The sequence below is a fragment of the Halichondria panicea genome, chromosome 10 (assembly GCF_963675165.1).
Source record: "Halichondria panicea chromosome 10, odHalPani1.1, whole genome shotgun sequence".
NCBI lineage: Eukaryota > Metazoa > Porifera > Demospongiae > Suberitida > Halichondriidae > Halichondria > Halichondria panicea.
Genome location: NC_087386.1, coordinates 6,356,552 through 6,376,121, shown reverse-complemented (window position 1 = coordinate 6,376,121; position 19,570 = coordinate 6,356,552). Strand labels below are relative to the sequence as shown.

Below are 19,570 nucleotides of genomic sequence, written 5' to 3'. Positions count from 1 at the left end.
AGCAAAAATTATGAGCTTGCAAAACTTGACCACAATTTCCATGTCAAACCACATGGAGTCCCACAAGATGGAGTGCACCACACAGACTATGGCACATCATAGACATTCCAGGTTTGTTGTGTCACACAATAATGATATAAAAAATTAATGTAAAATAGTGTCTAGCTAGTAAGCGAAAAACTAGAAGGCAGCTTTCTTTTGGGGAAGTCAGTGACAGTGTTGCAGACAACGGAGTATGTGAGTTGTGCCATGGCGTCAGTGGGAATATGAGTAGTCCAAGCAACTGGCGAAGTGAGCCAGCACGTACCCTTGCAGCCTCCTTGAACATTGATTTCACTCGTCAGGTTTGTCCTAAATGTAGAAAAGATATAACACGCTGTTTAGGGGATGATACATACGCACCACGATGGGACAAACCTAACAAAAAAAGCATATGTAGTGTATTGGAATGTACAGATGCTATACTAGCGTCACTCAGTAAACCCAAAGATCTCATAGAAGATGCATTTCGACGCGCTAAAGTGGATGTGACTACATATCCTTTTTTAGCAAAATAGGAAAAACAACATTTTTACGATATTTTTACCAGAACGCTAAGTTTATATCTTCAGGATTGGAAAGCTCGACCCCAGGCACCCTAGCAAATGTAAGACTTTCAAATCAAGAGTACGAATTGGGTTTTTTAGCATTTGTAGGTCTGGTGGGAACAGCTTACTTTAAACAACATGCAACAGGATTTGACACTAACTCACCAGCTACATATTACCATTCATTGTCTGAACAAAATTTAACAGTTAAAGAACAACACTCTATTTGGCTAGACAATATAAGGCAAAATATCTGGGACAGGGTCAAATTTGAAAACGAGATGATACCATCTGATGATGCACTTTTGCTTCATTGGAAGTGATCGTGTTGGGTTCTACACATGTGGCAACAATCTGATCAACCCATTATGACATTAGAGCCATTAGAAAACTACGGTTGGAGTATCACAGACAATGAGCTCACCATTAAATGGGATACTGCCACCAACGTACAGGCTGTCCGTGATCGAGTCGACTCACTCCTTAAAGGATGCAAGTGTTCGACAGGTTGTTTGACTGGACGGTGTGGCTGCAAGAAAAGGGGGAAGCATTGTTCAATTGGCTGTGAGTGTTTAAATTGTGGTAATAACATAGCAGGGTCAAAACAGAAGGAAACTCACATTATATCTCTGGAAGAAGATGTGGAGGCAGGCAGATTGACAGACAGAGAAGGGGAAGACATCGTCGACTGGGTGTTCGGACAAAATACAGGGAGTGACAGTCAAACCAGTCAGTCCGAATCAGAGCCTGAGTTAGACTAAGATTAAATTGTTATGTTTAAGATATTGTTTGTTATGCTTAAAATATTGTTTATGTTTTTACTTGTACTCAAATTATGTGTGGCTTTACTAGGCATGCTAAAACAAGTGACAAAAAATTTTGGTAACAACGAATCTGTTCCTTACTTAGCATACACTGTAGCTAAAGGCTTGTACAACAGCTACCAGCTAAAACTGGCTTGTACTCGCTCACCGTTATTCCATAAGCGCCGTCTCAGTAAAAATTCCAGGGGGGCTGGTGGTAGCTTTTTGTAACAAAAACAGTGCAACCTCTTTCAAAAATAAGAGGCATGGCATTATTTAAGGCTTGGTAGTTGCTACAACACCTATGCAGCCAGTATCAGACGTTATAGCTTGAGTTATAGGACTGTATCTTCAGCTATTGCCACTAACCTACACACTATCAAGCAGAGCTTCTTTGTGATTTTTGTTGCTGTTGATGACGTCACGGTTGCAAATATATTCACGTGAGCTGTCAGATGGCAGAGCAACTGGGCATGCGTATGCAACTTAGAAGTATGAGGGGCCTGGATTCCAGGCTAGACATGTCTCTGCATGTACATGTCATCATTGTGGGATGGGGGTGGAAGTGAGTTTGGGGAAATGGTTGGGGCATGTAGGGGTTTTTCCCTGCTGAGCTCAGCTTGTTGAAAGCCACAAACAAGAACCAATGCAAGAATGTTTAGCTTTGTGTGTTAGCTAACAGGAGCGTAGAGCCAGGATTTTTTGGAAGAGGGGGCAAAACCTATCAGCCGCGCAGCGCCGAAATGTTGACCGGAAGCCACGCCTCTTAATTATGACGTCATAATTGATTTCTCTATTTAGTTGGGTGTGGCCTGATATTTAGGTTTAGCAAAGAACAAGAACTGTCTAGACCAGAATAGCTCACAGTTTAGGGACTAAATCGTTTTGCTTGCCTACTAGCTAGCTAACTGCAGCAAGATTGGGAAGAAAGGGAGTGCTCAGCAAGATAATCAGCTACACTAACCTGAGCTGAGTAGTAGAGATCCAGAAAAAGGGGGGGCCCCTTTGCCACCCCCTGCCTACGCCACTGGCTAAGGTGTGTTGAAGTGCACAGAGTCAGCATTACACATTTCAATATCCCCCCTCACAGCAGATGACTACTGGTACCCCTGAATACAAAGCCATCTGTAGCTGCAGAGTGGAGCTGACAGAGAAGCTCTCTGCATGCATCCAAGATGTAGCTAAATACTTACGTCAGAGTGGAGAACTGACTAACAGCCAATGCCAGACAATCGTCTGCCATGAAGACGGTGCTGAGAAGCTCATGGATATGATCATTGTCGACGTCAAAGAGCCAAAAACCACATTGGATGCTTTTACCGACTTAGTCACAGCAATAAAAAACAGTGGGAACAAGCACTTCCTTACATTTGTCAAGGATGTGATTGAAGAGAAACGAAAAGAGTTCTATAGGGAATTGCTCACAGTTCCACCAAGTATGTGATATAAATAGTTATTAATGGTGATCATTGAATTTTCCCATGTTCACAGGTTTCGTGGCATCTCAGGAATATGACGTCTTCATCAGCTACAGCCGTGAGGCTGACACTATGCGCACAGTCGACACTCTTTTGCGTCCTCCACTGGAACAAAAAGGCCTCACCGTGTTTGTAGACAGAGATGGCGTTCGTCCTGGGGGCAGATGGCGATCTGAGATTGCCTCCGCTATCAAAACTTGCAAAGCCTTTATCTGTGTGCTCACTAAACGCTATATAAGGTCCTTGTACTGCAATGGAGAGTTGTACGAAGCAGAAGCTCTTCGCAAGAGTATGTTCCCAGTGGTGTGCGAGAAGGGATGGGAAGGTGTGCCTGGAGGTGCTCCTGTGACGGAGATAGTGAATGAGGTTCAGTATGTCTCACTGGACAGGGAGACGGACCTGGAAAGACTGTTCCAAAGGATCAAAGGTCAGTCAGTGCATTCTCACAGTGTTACTGTCTCCACGTAGCAAGTACCTTGATGATATTGAGCTTATATTGAGTAATCATTTTGCAGAAACTGTGACATCTTTATCACCTGTTGCAGTAGCTCCAGGCTCGTCTAGTCTACCCACTGACCAGGCTGGTAAGATGTGCTATATACTTGATTAGCAGTTTATTTGTTGTGTAAAATGTTTGTATTGTATTATCCGTTTATCCCTCCTCAGGCAAATCATCCTCTGTAATGCAAGATGTGTGTAAGGAGACTGGAGTGAGTGATCAGTAGAATTATAACCAAGTATGAGAATAATTAAGATTAGGTACATAACATCAGTCATAGCATGAACAAAGTAAGGTTGTTCCACCCCCCCCCCCTCTCCACTGATAGCATTCACTAGTCTGTTGACAGGAGGTGGGGTTATTCACAGCTTTGCAATGAAACTTATAATTATTATGGGACGAAATAAGACATCACTAACGTTTTTTCATCCATTCATAGCATGAACAAAGTAAGGTTCCCTCCCCCCCTCTCCACTGAGTTTTTACAGCGCCGCTAAAGATTTTCAGTGGCGCACAAATAGAACAAGAAAAAACCATAATTCCAGTTTGGCACTTATAATATTATTTAGAGTGGTGTTTAGCAGTACTATAGTATAGCTGTTTCCACGAGGCTATCAGATCAATTGTACATGTAGCCTCGAATTAAGGATGCGTTATTTCTAATTATGTAAGCGCTAGCAACTTGGCGCTTAATTGTTATTGAACTTGGCCCTTCAATTAGAGTGGCGCTGTAATTAAATAACTCACTTATTGTGCTATGAAACTTGGGGCAATATAGGCTTTAATTGGTCTCCACTTGCACTTTGTTTGAGCCCCATTCAATCTTTTACTTGCTTGTCCTTCCTGCATATTATATTGTAGAGTTATTACGGGGGGTCATACAGGATTTTAAAGCAGAGGGGGGAATATAAAAAAAGTCAACTGCATGTTATTATAATTATGCCTACAAACTGTTTAGCACACCACGATGCTAATATAGCACACGCTCAGGGTCTAAAACAGCACACCTCTTTTATCTGTGTAGTTGTGTAAACTGTATGCTGGTACTTCTGTGTGGGTGGCTATAGAATCTTGAACAGTATATAACATGTACATACAATTTTTGTCATTCCATCTTTTGGGTGTGTTTATTGATAGTGTATTTTCTCCTAGGCCGCATTTCTGGATGCCTGTAAGACGGGAAATGTGGGTGTGGTTCTGGAGCTACTGGAGTGTGGGGCTGATCCCAACCAGGCAGACAAGGTGAGGGGAATACTGTCTACAGTGCCAATATGTCCGTTGGTTGATGATATTGTCTCTACAGAATGGTTGGACTGCTCTTTACTGGGCCAGTAGGAATGGACATGATGAGATAGTGAGGGTCCTCTTAGCAGCCAAGGCTACAGTCAACACTCAGATCAAGGTTGGTTTGTTGCATTTCCCACAACATGCTGTTTACATTGTTTTCCTCTTATGTACAGTCGGGAGCGACTCCTCTTTGGGCAGCCAGTTTCTATGGTCGTCAGAAATGTATGGAGCTCCTAATTGATGCTGGGGCCAATGTTGATGTACCCAATAAGGTGAGTGTAAGTAGCTATATACACATAGCCTCGATTCCAGGCCAATTAAAGTACGGCCTGGTACTTATTGCATGGTGATAGTGAGCATGTGATAGTTTATTCTCCAGAATCTGGGGAATCCCCTCTTTTCTTTCTTTCATATATTTTCTATCTATGTACATCAGCTTAGCTCTCTATTGCGTTGTTCCAAAAGGCTTTCACACTAGTCTGAAGCCAGAAGAGGCTCTCATCCACCTCTATGACGGCTGTATGGTCAGGATGTCTTCGCTTAGATCTGTACAGGCTATGGGAAGTGTATGGTGCCTCTTGACTGCTTCTTGCGAAGACAACCTGGCTATAGGACCATCGTAGACGTAGATGAGAGCCTCCAAACTAGTGTTCAAGCCTTCTAAGCAATAGATACAGCTTCACGGAACTCAGTATGGAGATAAAATATTACGGAACATATTCTTAGTAAATTACGGGTACTAAGGTTTTACGTTCGTAGTACAATTACCCTTATTCTGAAGGTACCAGGCAGTATTTTAATGCGGCCTGGAATCGAGGCTACTATACACACATCTCAGAGGCCACTAGCCACAGAACCTCCCCATGTTCTGTTGACCTGGTCCATTAGACACCAGAGCTAGTCATATTTGTGTAGAGAGCACTGGTAGTTGGTGTACCGAGGTACGACACGCATTTCGTGATCTATTCAAATAATTTTTACGTTGTTTTCAATGTAGTGTGTTCCCCACAATAATTCTTACTAAAGCTCAAGTATAGTATATATAGTTTAGACCTAGATCTAACTGTTTCCGTCGCTGAACCTGTAAACGTCATCACAATGGAATATTCAAGTAAAAACTGTGTCATACCTCCTCTGCCCTGACATTAGGTAGTTGGTGTACCGAGGTACGACACGCATCTCGTGATCTCTCTTTTAATTGCATTCCAATGTAATGCACAATAACTTTGACTAAGGCTCAAGGGTAGTATAGTTTAGACCTAGATCTAACTGTTTCCATCACTGAACGTCAGCTTCCATTAAAGATAAGGCCTGCTACTGACTGACATACTTTTAATTGCATTCCAATCTTTTTTACATTGGTTTTCAATGTAGTGTGTTCCCAACAATAACTCTGTTATTCTGTGACTAAGGCTCAAGGGTAGTATAGTTTAGACATAGATGTAACTGTTTCCGTTGCTGAACCCCAGTGAACCCTATTCAGTTAGGAGATATGCTTGCTACAAATGTTGAGAGCACTGCACCTTTCATATACATCTGGACGAGTTCTAACCAGGACCTCAGCTGGAGAAACACTATAGCTAGCCATAGAGACCTTGAGCAATGTACAGAGCCAGCTAAATTGTCAGTTACAAGTGTTGTACAAGCCTAGAGTTTGTCGTAGCAAGGTCACGATAAACTGCCAGCTAAGCAAACGTCATCAATTAAAAAAGTGTCCTCTGCCCTGACATTAGTGTAGATAGTCATGTGATATTGTATGAGTGATATTGTGTAATGAGTGGATCTGTACTATCTTGACTCTGTACAGGATGGAGCCACTGCGTTGATGGTAGCTGCTCAGAATGGTCATGTGAGGGCAGTGGAATTATTGATTGCTGCCAAAGCTAGAGTTGACATTCAAGATAAGGTGAGATTTACTAGAGTAGTGGATTGAGTAGTGGATTAGCTGGTCCAGTTGCCGGTTAGTGTAAAGCTGGAATGCGGAATGGAACGGAATATGGAATGACTAAAAAGAGAGCTGCTGATGGTGCTCTGTATTTTTTTAGTGTAGTATGACTTAAATACTTGTAAAAAGTGCTACAGAATCCTTTTATAGACACAAAGCTAATTTTAGAAGACTATTATTATAGGAGTAAAAAGTAGACTGAGTATAATTATAGTAGCAACATTGAACATTACAAATACACATAATTATACGTGTCTATAGACTTAGCGAAGTAATTATGTTGTGCCCAAAGTAAGGTGGAGTGTGAAGTCTGTAGCTATACAGGACACTCCAAAGCTATACCTTTCTTCATTCTGCATGCCTGCAAAGTTTTGGCCCTTGGTGAAACTTTAAACGATTTGTGCGTGTTGAAGAGACACACTGACCAAGCATTTTGCCATTGATTTCCACACACATTGGGTTGTGGAGTCAGCAAATTCCACATTTATAATCTCAACAATGAAACTGTTATCTCAATATCTACCACTGTGCAACAGTGTGTGTAAGTTGTTGATCCTCTTTCCAATAACAGGTGTCATGTGATGATTACAGCCAGCTACATGTTCCGTTCCATATCTGCATTCCAGCTTTTACACTAACCCTCCAGTTGCTGTTATACATAATTATAATTATGGTTTATGGTCTATATAACACAGGACAACCAGACAACTCTGTATGCATGTAGCCAGTAACAACAGCATCGTGATCTCTCTTTTAATTGCATTCCAATCTTTTTTACATTGGTTTTCAATGTAGTGTGTTCCCAACAATAACTCTATTATTCTGTGACTAAGGCTCAAGGTTAGACATAGATCTAACTGTTTCCGTCGCTGAACCCCAGTGAACCCTATTCAGTTAGGAGATATGCTTGCTACAAATGTTGAGAGCACTGCACCTTTCATATACATCTGGACGAGTTCTAACCAGGACCTCAGCTGGAGAAACACTATAGCTAGCCATAGAGACCTTGAGCAACGTACAGAGCTAGCTAAACAGCTAGTTACAAGCGTTCTACAGGCCTATAGAGTTTGTTGTGACAAGGTCACGGTTAAGGTTACAGTATACTAATTGCTCATGAATGATTCATAAGATATTTATTTCTCATCACAACGTTATTTTTGTAACTTGCAATGATTATCAATGGAAAGAGAACATGGAACAATGCTAGCTACAATAATAACTCAGAGTTTATATGTCTTGTAATCCAATGAAGTGGTCTGAGGTCAGCTGGAAAAACTGAGTATCTTGTCGTCAAATTTTGTTGACTGCATAGCTTCTAGGTTGTCTTTCTGACCAGTATTCGATGCCTGAAGACTTACTGGAGGGCGACTCGAAGAGATCTTGTTCATAGAGACCTTACAGCAAAAAATATATCCTTGTTACTACTCTACAGTCGCTATATTAGCCTACACAAACAGCTAGAAAAATAGCCGTAACTTTGTTGTAACTTGCTCTCTTGGGAAAACTCTTTGAGTCACCCTGCCCCTTTATTCGTATAATAAGAAACAGCAGAGTATACGGTAAGGAGGGGTTTCCTGGTGTCTGGAATTAACGCAGAGTAACCATTGCCAGATGAGAGCCATTTTACTAGCTGAACTACATTGAACACCCACGCAGATTTGAGCGTGGGTGGAACAGTATACCGTAACCTTAACTACCAGCTAAACAAACGTCATCACAAATGAAGATTCAATTAAATAAGTGTCGTACCTCCTCTGCCCTGACATTAGTGTAGATAGTCATGTGATATTGTATGAGTGATATTGTGTAATGAGTGGATCTGTACTATCTTGACTCTGTACAGGATGGAGCCACTGCGCTGATTGTAGCTGCTCAGAATGGTCATGTGAGGGCAGTGGAATTATTGATTGCTGCTAAGGCTGGAGTTGACATTCAAAAGAAGGTGAGATTTACTAGAGTAGTGGATTAGCTGGTCCAGTTGCGGGTTAGTGTAAAGCTGGAATGCGGAATAGAACGGAAAATGGAATGACTGAAAAGAGAACTGCTGATGGTGCTCTGTATTTTTTTAGTGTAGTATGACTTAAATACTTGTTAAAGTGCTACAGAATCCTTTTATAGACACAAAGCTAATTTTAGAAGACTGTTATGTAAAAAAAGTAGACTAAGTATAATTATAGTAGCAACATTGAACATTACAAATACACATAATTATACGTGTCTATAGACTTAGCGAAGTAATTATGTTGTGCCCAAAGTAAGGTGGAGTGTGAAGTCTATAGCTATACAGGACACTCCAAAGCTATACCTTTCTTCTATCTGCATGCCTGCAAAGTTTTGGCCCTTGGTGAAACTTTAAACGATTTGTGCGTGTTGAAGACACACTGACCAAGCATTTTGCCATTGATTTCCACACACATTGGGTTGTGGAGTCAGCAAATTCCACATTTATACTCTCAACAATGAAATTGTTATCTCAATATCTACCACTGTGCAACAGTGTGTGTAAGTTGTTGATCCTCTTTCCAATAACAGGTGTCATGTGATGATTACAGCCAGCTACATGTTCCGTTCCATATCTGCATTCTAGCTTTTACACTAACCCTCCAGTTGCTGTTATACATAATTATAATTATGGTTTATGGTCTATATAACACAGGACAACCAGACAGCTCTGTATGCATGTAGCCAGTAACAACAGCATCGTGATCTCTCTTTTAATTGCATTCCAATATTTTTTACATTGGTTTTCAATGTAGTGTGTTCCCTAAAATAACTCTGTTATTCTGTGACTAAGGCTCAAGGGTAGTATAGTTTAGACATAGATCTAACTGTTTCCGTCGCTGAACCCCGGTGAACCCTATTCAGTTAGGAGATATGCTTGCTACAAATGTTGAGAGCACTGCACCTTTCATATACATCTGGACGAGTTCTAACCAGGACCTCAGCTGGAGAAACACTATAGCTAGCCATAGAGACCTTGAGCAATGTACAGAGCTAGCTAAACAGCTAGTTACTAGCGTTCTACAGGCCTATAGAGTTTGTCGTGACAAGGTCGCGGTTAAGGTTACAGTATACTAATTGCTCATGAATGATTCATAAGATATTTATTTTTTATTTCTCATCACAACGTTATTTTTGTAAGTTGCAACGATTATCAATGGAAAGAGAACATGGAACAATGCTAGCTACAATAATAACTCAGAGTTTATATGTCTTGTAATCCAATGAAGTGGTCTGAGGTCAGCTGGAAAAACTGAGTATTTTGTCGTCAAATTTTGTTGACTGCATAGCTTCTAGGTTGTCTTTCTGACCAGTATTCGATGCCTGAAGACTTACTGGAGGACGACTCAAAGAGATCTTGTTCATAGAGACCTTACAGCAAAAAATATATCCTTGTTACTACTCTACAGTCGCTATATTTGCCTACAAAAACAGCTAGAAAAATAGCCGTAACTTTGTTGTAACTTACTTACTCTCTTGGGAAAAACTCTTCTAGTCACACTGCCCCTTTATTCGTATAATAAGAAACAGCAGAGTATACGGTAAGGAGGGATTTCCTGGTGCCTGGAATTAACGCAGAATAACCATTGCCAGGTGAGAGCCATTTTACTAGCTGAACTACATTGAACACCCACGCAGATTTGAGCGTGAGTGGAACAGTATACCATAACCTTAACTACCAGCTAAACAAACGTCATCACAAATGAAGATTTCAATTAAATAAGTGTCGTACCTCCTCTGCCCTGACATTAGTGTAGATAGTCATGTGATATTGTATGAGTGATATTGTGTAATGAGTGGATCTGTACTATCTTGACTCTGTACAGAATGGAACCACCGCATTGTACATGGCCAGTAGGATGGGTCACTGTGGAGTTGTTACAATGTTGTTGGAGGCCAAGGCTGACGTTCACAACAAGAATAATGTGAGTCACACTGCATGGTGGTGTTTGTGTACTCTGCTGATTCCATGGTTGAGTGTGTGTACTGTCACCTCTGTGTTAGTCTCGTTCCTAGGCCGCTTTTTTCGAAGGGGGAAAAGGCCTGGTGTCCATTGCTTGGGTGTTAGTGCGCATGGTAATCGTGCACTAATGTAAAACTTTTGCAAACTAGTCCGTTTACTAGGAATATGTTCCGTAATACGTACTTCCATACTGAAGCTATGGCTTATGCCCTCTATTGCGTTGGCCAAGAAAGCTGGTACACTTAGTCTGAGGCCAGTAGTCTCTAGTTCTACAATGGTCGTATAGTTGTCTTCTCAAGCAGCAGTTAGAAGTACCATAGGAAGCATGCACAATGACTTGCTATAGCCAGTCCTTCCAAGCTCAGACATTCCGACCATACGACTGTCGTGAAGTAGACGAGAGCCTCTTCTGGCTTCAGACTAGTGTGCAAGCCTTCTTGATCAACACAATAGAAGCACAGCATGGTAGATAGGGGGAAAAGAAGGGGATTCCCCATATTTTACAGCATAACTAAGCGCATGCGCACTATCAGTAGACACCAGGCCGCATTTTCCTCCCTTCCATTCCATACAAAAGAATTGGCCTGGGAACGAGGCTACCTCTGTGTATGAGTGGACTGAGTAGTGGAGAGTGTACAATTAGCTAGTCCAGTTGCTGTGATATATAATTATATGGTTTATGGTCTATAACAGAACAACCAGACAGCTCTGTTTGTAGCCAGTAGCAATGGACATGATGAGATAGTGAGGGTCCTCTTAGCAACCAAGGCTACAGTACTAGTCAACACTCAGGAGAAGGTTGGTTTTGTTGTACAAACACATTTCCCACAACATGCTGTTTACATTGTTTTCCTCCTATGTACAGTCGGGAGCGACCCCTCTTTGGGAAGCCAGTTTCCATGGTCACCAGAAATGTATGGAGCTCCTAATTGATGCTGGGGCCAATGTTGATGTACCCAAAGAGGTGAGTGTAAGTAGCTCTACACACATCTCAGAGGTCACTAGCCACAGAGCCTCCCCATGTTCTGTTGACCTGGTCCATTAGACACCAGAGCTAGTCATGTTTGTGTAGAGAGCACTGGTAGTTGGTGTACCGAGGTACGACACGCATCTCATGATCTCTCTTTTAATTGCATTCCAATGTAATGCACAATAACTTTGACTAAGGCTCAAGGGTAGTATAGTTTAGACCTAGATCTAACTGTTTCCGTCGCTGAACCTCAGCCATTAAATTAAAGATAAGGCCTGCTACTGACTGTTTGCGCATGGATATTATTCCTGTAAATCCCTATTTTTATCAGTGAAAATATCCTGACAAAGAATACAAATTCTTATTGAAAGTCCTACACAGAGCTATATATAGCTAGCTAGCTAGAGACAGAGCTATAGGCTTGTTGTACAGCTATTTTCTTTCAGTAGCAGTAGTATAGTAGACTTTCATCGAAGTTAGTATTAGATGGGCGTGGCCTGTCCATATAGGCTATTGTCAGCCCTCACTCCTTTCAGACGATTGTTATCCACACTGTTGCTGGTTATGAGTCTTTTGTTAACATAGCAGGCTAAGGGTAGCTATCAGAATGCTATCAGATGACAACCTTCAATCGAACTTTCTATACCGTATAGCGCGAAATTTTCGCAAATTTCGGTGGTTAGCGATCCTACACGAAAATTAAGTCCACGAAAATTGTTCATTAATTACTATAACGTGCAAAGATTAAAAAACGTGTCTTCCTGTAAGCAGGCATTCCACGAACATTGTGCAACGAAATGGTTTTAGAGGCCATTCCACGAAATATAAGTGCCTCGAAAATTTCGCGCTATACGGTATGTGACATCATTAATTGCTTTACCGAACATACACGTTGTTATCCTGTGTTAGCCGGTATCTGGCTCTCAGAGGAAGTGCGGCCTGGGATCGAGGCTAGTGTGTCTCCTGACATTAGTGTAGATAGTCATGTGATATTGTATAATGAGTGGGTCTATGATGAGTGATGGTTCACCTGCTCACACTATCTTGACTCCGTACAGGATGGAGCCACTGCGTTGTATGCAGCTGCTCAGAATGGTCATGTGAGGGCAGTGGAATTGTTGATTGCTGCGAATGCTCAAGTTGAAATTCAAAACAAGGTGAGATTTAAATTACTGCTTGTCTGTTAGTAATTAATTTGATGTGCACAGAATGGTTTTACGGCATTGCACATGGCCAGTCAGGAGGGTCACTGTGGAGTTGTTAGAATGTTGTTGGAGGCCAAGGCTGACGTCAGAATGAAGGATAATGTGAGTCACAGTGCATAATTGTACTCGTCTGTATAGCGTGTGTTCATCACCATGGCAACAGTGTGTCCACTGGTTATGTAATTGTGTTTCTGTCTCCACTCCTTATTTCCCTTCATCACTAACTGCTCACATACCCACTATACAGGACGGACGTACTGCCTATGATGTGGCTAGTAGGAATGGACACACTCAAGTGTGTGAACTACTACACTGACTCTGTACCTTATTAACTGTACTGTTACCATGGCAGCTAGCCTCTGATAGATACGTAGATTGCTTTTACACTACATCATTTTGTCTTTTTTGTCTACAGTTTCACCATATTTTTTTACAGTTACATTTGAATTTTCTTTGATCATGTAAAACTTGAAATTTGGTCAATAATGGGAGCGATGTGCAAAATTAATAGATTGTTCGATTAAAAAATATGTCTGCTAGCTATAGCTATAAGTGTTAGATTCTCAATCACATCTTGAGGTAGCTATAGGAATCTGCAATGTCTCCACTTGTAGTAGATAAGAGATGACAGCATGATGATCACATGACACAGCTGTAGAGGAAATATACAATAAATCAATAAATCAAGGAATTCAAAAAAAAATAATTATTACCACGAATAATTTAAATCTAATTCATCAACCAGCTCAACTTCTATAGCTATAGGGTATGTTTCCTCGATCACCATCATTAATGCAAATACAAGATCTCCAAGGTTACCATAGATACACAGCCAAACTGACTTCCCTGTAGAGGGAGCATTGGACTCAAACAATTTGGGGTTGGACGTGATAAGCCAATATCTAAATGTAGATATGTATTGTACAGCCAGTTATGTCTCCCCTCACACACAGTGAACCTATACTCTACACCATGCAGTACATCTCAAGACTACCCTCTCTCAATCACAATTTGGGGTTGGACATGATAAGCCACTATCTAAATGTAGATATGTATTGTACAGCCAGTTATGTCTCCCCTCACACACACTGAACCTATACTCTACACCATGCAGTACATCTCAAGACTACCCTCTCTCAATGACAATTTGGGGTTGGACGTGATAAGCCACTATCTAAAACCTTACTCCATACGATGTATAATTATTAATTTTCTCTCACCTTCCATCGACAGCATCCAAGAGGGTGTAGTTGAAGTTGAGCTCGTCCAGGCTTAAAATCATCCGGTTCCTTCTTTCTGGCCTCCGTACTAGCCCAATCATGAACACCTACCAAATATTGTTTGGAAATTATCAGTGAACTTTTATGATTTCCGTACACATACAACATAACTGTAATAGTAGAGACAGCTTACCGCGTCCAACCCCAAGTTGTTCTTGACAGGGGGTGGTCTGGAGATGTACTGACTGTACAGTATAGGGGGTGGTCCACTGTGTGGGGGGGAGACAACACGCACACTAATGCAGTATAGGGGGGTGGTCCACTGTGTGGGGGGAGACAACACGCACACTAATGCAGTGTAGGGGGGTGGTCCACTGTGTGTGGGGAGACAATACACACACTAATGCAGTATAGGGGGGTGGTCCACCGTGTGGGGGGAGACAACACACACACTAATGCAGTATAGGGGGGTGGTCCACTGTGTGGGGGGAGACAATACACACACACTAGTGCAGTATAGGGGGGTGGTACACTAGTGCAGTATAGGGGGGTGGTCCACTGTGTGGGGAGGGACAACACACACACTAATGCAGTATAGGGGGGTGGTCCACTGTGTGAGGGGAGACAATACACACACTAATGCAGTATAGGGGGGTGGTCCACCGTGTGGGGGGAGACAACACGCACACTAATGCAGTATAGGGGGGTGGTCCACTGTGTGGGGGGAGACAATACACACACTAATGCAGTATAGGGGGTGGTCCACTGTGTGGGGGAAACAACACACACACTAATGCAGTGTAGGGGGGTGGTCCACTGTGTGGGGGAGACAATACACACACTCTAGTGCAGTATAGGGGGTGGTCCACTGTGTGGGGGAGACAACACACACACTAATGCAGTGTAGGGGGGTGGTCCACTGTGTGGGGGGAGACAATACACACACTCTAGTGCAGTATAGGGGGTGGTCCACTGTGTGGGGGGAGACAACACACACACTAATGCAGTATAGGGGGGTGGTCCACTGTGTGAGGGGAGACAACACACACACTAATGCAGTATAGGGGGGTGGTCCACTGTGTGGGGGGAGACAACACACACACACTAATGCAGTATAGGGGGGTGGTCCACTGTGTGAGGGGAGACAACACACACACTAATGCAGTATAGGGGGGTGGTCCACTGTGTGGGGGGAGACAACACACACACACTAATGCAGTATAGGGGGGTGGTCCACTGTGTGGGGGGAGACAACACACACACACTAATGCAGTATAGGGGGGTGGTCCACTGTGTGGGGGGAGACAACACGCACACTAATGCAGTATAGGGGGGTGGTCCACTGTGTGGGGGGAGACAACACACACACACTAATGCAGTATAGGGGGGTGGTCCACTGTGTGGGGGGAGACAACACACACACTAATGCAGTATAGGGGGGTGGTCCACTGTGTGGGGGGAGACAATACACACACTAATGCAGTATAGGGGGGTGGTCCACTGTGTGGGGGGAGACAACACACACACTAATGCAGTATAGGGGGGTGGTCCACTGTGTGGGGGGAGACAACACGCACACTAATGCAGTATAGGGGGGTGGTCCACTGTGTGGGGGGAGACAACACACACACTAGTGCAGTATAGGGGGGTGGTCCACTGTGTGGGGGGAGACAATACACACACTAATGCAGTGTAGGGGAGTGGTCCACTGTGTGGGGGGAGACAACATGCACACTAGTGCAGTATAGGGGGGTGGTCCACTGTGTGGGGGGAGACAATACGCACACTAATGCAGTATAGGGGGGTGGTCCACTGTGTGGGGGGAGACAACACACACACTAGTGCAGTATAGGGGGGTGGTCCACTGTGTGGGGGGAGACAACATGCACACTAATGCAGTATAGGGGGGTGGTCCACTGTGTGGGGGGAGACAACACACACACTAATGCAGTATAGGGGGAGTGGTCCACTGTGTGGGGGGAGACAACACGCACACTAGTGCAGTACAGGGGGGTGGTCCACTGTGTGGGGGGAGACAATACGCACACTAATGCAGTATAGGGGGGTGGTCCACTGTGTGGGGGGAGACAACACACACTAATGCAGTATAGGGGGGTGGTCCACTGTGTGGGGGGAGACAACATGCACACTAATGCAGTATAGGGGGGTGGTCCACTGTGTGGGGGGAGACAACACACACTAATGCAGTATAGGGGGGTGGTCCACTGTGTGGGGGGAGACAACATGCACACTAATGCAGTATAGGGGGGTGGTCCACTGTGTGGGGGGAGACAACACACACACTAGTGCAGTATAGGGGGGTGGTCCACTGTGTGGGGGGAGACAACACACACTAATGCAGTATAGGGGGGTGGTCCACTGTGTGGGGGGAGACAACACGCACACTAATGCAGTATAGGGGGGTGGTCCACTGTGTGGGGGGAGACAACACACACTAATGCAGTATAGGGGGTGGTCCACTGTGTGGGGGGAGACAACACACACACTAATGCAGTATAGGGGGTGGTCCACTGTGTGGGGGGAGACAACATGCACACTAGTGCAGTATAGGGGGGTGGTCCACTGTGTGGGGGGAGACAACACGCACACTAATGCAGTATAGGGGGGTGGGCCCACTGTGTGGGGGGAGACAACACGCACACTAGTGCAGTATAGGGGGGTGGTCCACTGTGTGGGGGGAGACAACATGCACACTAATGCAGTATAGGGGGAGTGGTCCACTGTGTGGGGGGAGACAACACGCACACTAGTGCAGTACAGGGGGGTGGTCCACTGTGTGGGGGGAGACAATACGCACACTAATGCAGTATAGGGGGGTGGTCCACTGTGTGGGGGGAGACAACACACACTAATGCAGTATAGGGGGGTGGTCCACTGTGTGGGGGGAGACAACATGCACACTAATGCAGTATAGGGGGGTGGTCCACTGTGTGGGGGGAGACAACACACACTAATGCAGTATAGGGGGGTGGTCCACTGTGTGGGGGGAGACAACATGCACACTAATGCAGTATAGGGGGGTGGTCCACTGTGTGGGGGGAGACAACACACACACTAGTGCAGTATAGGGGGGTGGTCCACTGTGTGGGGGGAGACAACACACACTAATGCAGTATAGGGGGGTGGTCCACTGTGTGGGGGGAGACAACACGCACACTAATGCAGTATAGGGGGGTGGTCCACTGTGTGGGGGGAGACAACACACACTAATGCAGTATAGGGGGGTGGTCCACTGTGTGGGGGGAGACAACACACACTAATGCAGTATAGGGGGTGGTCCACTGTGTGGGGGGAGACAACACACACACTAATGCAGTATAGGGGGTGGTCCACTGTGTGGGGGGAGACAACATGCACACTAGTGCAGTATAGGGGGGTGGTCCACTGTGTGGGGGGAGACAACACGCACACTAATGCAGTATAGGGGGGTGGGCCCACTGTGTGGGGGGAGACAACACGCACACTAATGCAGTATAGGGGGGCGGTCCATTGTGTGGGGGGAGACAACACGCACACTAACGCAGTATAGGGGGGTGGTCCACCATGTGGGGGGAGACACCACGCACACTAATGCAGTATAGGGGGGCGGTCCACCGTGTGGGGGGAGACAACACACACACTAATGCAGTACAGGGGGGTGGTCCACTGTGTGGGGGGAGACAATACACACACTAATGCAGTATAGGGGGGTGATCCACTGTGTGGGGGGAGACAATACACACACTAATGCAGTATAGGGGGGTGGTCCACTGTGTGGGGGGAGACAACACGCACACTAATGCAGTATAGGGGGGTGGTCCACTGTGTGGGGGGAGACAACACACACACTAATGCAGTACAGGGGGGTGGTCCACTGTGTGGGGGGAGACAATACACACACTAATGCAGTATAGGGGGGTGATCCACTGTGTGGGGGGAGACAATACACACACTAATGCAGTATAGGGGGGTGATCCACTGTGTGGGGGGAGACAACACACACACTAATGCAGTACAGGGGGGTGGTCCACTGTGTGGGGGGAGACAATACACACACTAATGCAGTATAGGGAGGTGGTCCACTGTGTGGGGGGAGACAACACGCACACTAATGCAGTATAGGGGGGTGGTCCACTGTGTGGGGGGAGACAACACAGCAGTATAGGGTGGTGGTCCACTGTGTGGGGGGAGACAACACACACACTAATGGATACACAGTCAAGGATGTTGTGGGAACACTATTAAAAGAGCCCCTCTATTATGACCTGCACTAATTATACCCGCCCACACACATTGTTCACAGCAACAATGGAGCTACATCAGCACACACTGAGATGGCTACTGGCTATACTAACAAAGAGCAGATGACACCGCAGCCTTAAGGGGGAGAGGCTTACCAAGGTTTTCCAGCTTAAAGTTGAGGAAGTCCTGAGCAGCGTGGTCCAGGCTCTCATAGTCCTCTGGTTTGACCATGAACCCCAACACCTCGGTGTTCAGAATGTGCATAGGCAGATCTACAGTGGAGGGAAGGGGACATTTCAAACTTGTTCTACTGTACATACCTGTACCATAATAAAGTGCACAGGTCAGCAAATAATGTATTCAGTGCAAGCCTCGTACATATAGACAAGTTATCCCCTCCCTATGGACTGTACATGCACTGACTTACCTTTGCTGATCCATCAGAATCCGTAGTGTCTTGTTGTTCACCAGAAAGTTGTCACAGTCTAGCCGCTGGATAAACAACAATTGTATAGTTAATCTGAGCTAGATACTGTGGATACCAAAATTGCAATAACTAAAACTGTATCTACTACTGTCTTGGGCAGACTAACAGTGGTTGAAATAAAGAGGTGGCCTGCTAACACAGGTCCAAACACATGCTATGGAGACTTTGGGCCTCATTAACCTGGCTGTATTATAGAGGGTGACCTGCTTACAGGGTGACCACTGTAGACAGGTTTCACTGTATCATAATGGCACAGTGCATCCAGCTTAGAGAGTAGATTACCACAAATTTGTGAGTAGCTGTACTTAAATGTAAATCTCGGAACCTTTCTAAGAAATTGTGCTGATACTAATGTGTAGGTGAATGACCAAGCTACAACATACTCAAAAATGTTTCCATGGAAACATAAGGTGGTGGGTTTGTGGTGATTAATAGAACAACAACAAATTGTTATAGTGGTTGATAAAGGGCATTGGTTTGTGGTTTTCAGCTGCTGATGTCATCAAAACAGTAGAAAATAGTAATTATGTAGCTTTCAGTGTTATCTCAACAATGGGATATAGGATGTTCTTGGTATCAAAATGTAGCCCATTTATCTGTTAACTTACTACAGAAATTTGAAAGCTAAGCTATTAATTTGTCAGAAGTTATTACTCTAACCAAAAGTGTACCTGAAAACCAGTAAATCATGAATTATAAACACTATGAACATAATGTAACACCCATAAAGGGATGGCCAGGATACCTAAACCATTGAACAATTATGTGATGAAGTCTAGGACCTTAGCTGTACAAGATTACTGTTTTCATGGTCATTCACCTACACATTGGTATCAACACCATTTCTTAGAAATGTTCCGATCAAAAGATATTTACATTTAAG

At 44.2% G+C, this 19,570-nt stretch overlaps 2 protein-coding genes and 2 long non-coding RNA genes across 11 annotated transcripts in view; 1 reads left to right on the top strand and 3 right to left on the bottom strand.

The window, feature by feature from the left end:
* Positions 1 to 19,570, top strand: part of LOC135342577 (serine/threonine-protein phosphatase 6 regulatory ankyrin repeat subunit B-like) — a 171,395-nt gene that overhangs the window by 44,149 nt on the left and 107,676 nt on the right. Inside the window, exons 15-18 of the mRNA XM_064539325.1 lie at positions 8,443 to 8,541; positions 10,427 to 10,525; positions 11,257 to 11,361; positions 11,429 to 11,527. Coding sequence (XP_064395395.1) covers positions 8,443 to 8,541; positions 10,427 to 10,525; positions 11,257 to 11,361; positions 11,429 to 11,527 — 402 coding nt within the window. The remainder of the gene's footprint in view (positions 1 to 8,442; positions 8,542 to 10,426; positions 10,526 to 11,256; positions 11,362 to 11,428; positions 11,528 to 19,570) is intronic.
* The window catches only part of LOC135342713 (procollagen galactosyltransferase 1-like), a 108,125-nt gene that overhangs the window by 38,734 nt on the left and 49,821 nt on the right, over positions 1 to 19,570 (bottom strand). The window lies entirely within an intron of this gene.
* LOC135342814 (uncharacterized) lies at positions 102 to 1,828 on the bottom strand. 2 transcript variants are annotated; one of them, XR_010396931.1, is made up of 4 exons: positions 1,560 to 1,828; positions 1,208 to 1,334; positions 1,012 to 1,116; positions 102 to 351 (listed from the first exon to the last, which is right to left on the bottom strand). It is a non-coding gene; the product is annotated as an uncharacterized LOC135342814 (long non-coding RNA). The 2 variants fall into 2 exon arrangements; XR_010396930.1 differs by having other exon boundaries at positions 1,208 to 1,344; positions 1,560 to 1,827.
* Positions 14,000 to 18,641, bottom strand: LOC135342829 (uncharacterized). The gene is made up of 4 exons (XR_010396953.1): positions 18,628 to 18,641; positions 18,356 to 18,472; positions 14,152 to 14,227; positions 14,000 to 14,065 (listed from the first exon to the last, which is right to left on the bottom strand). It is a non-coding gene; the product is annotated as an uncharacterized LOC135342829 (long non-coding RNA).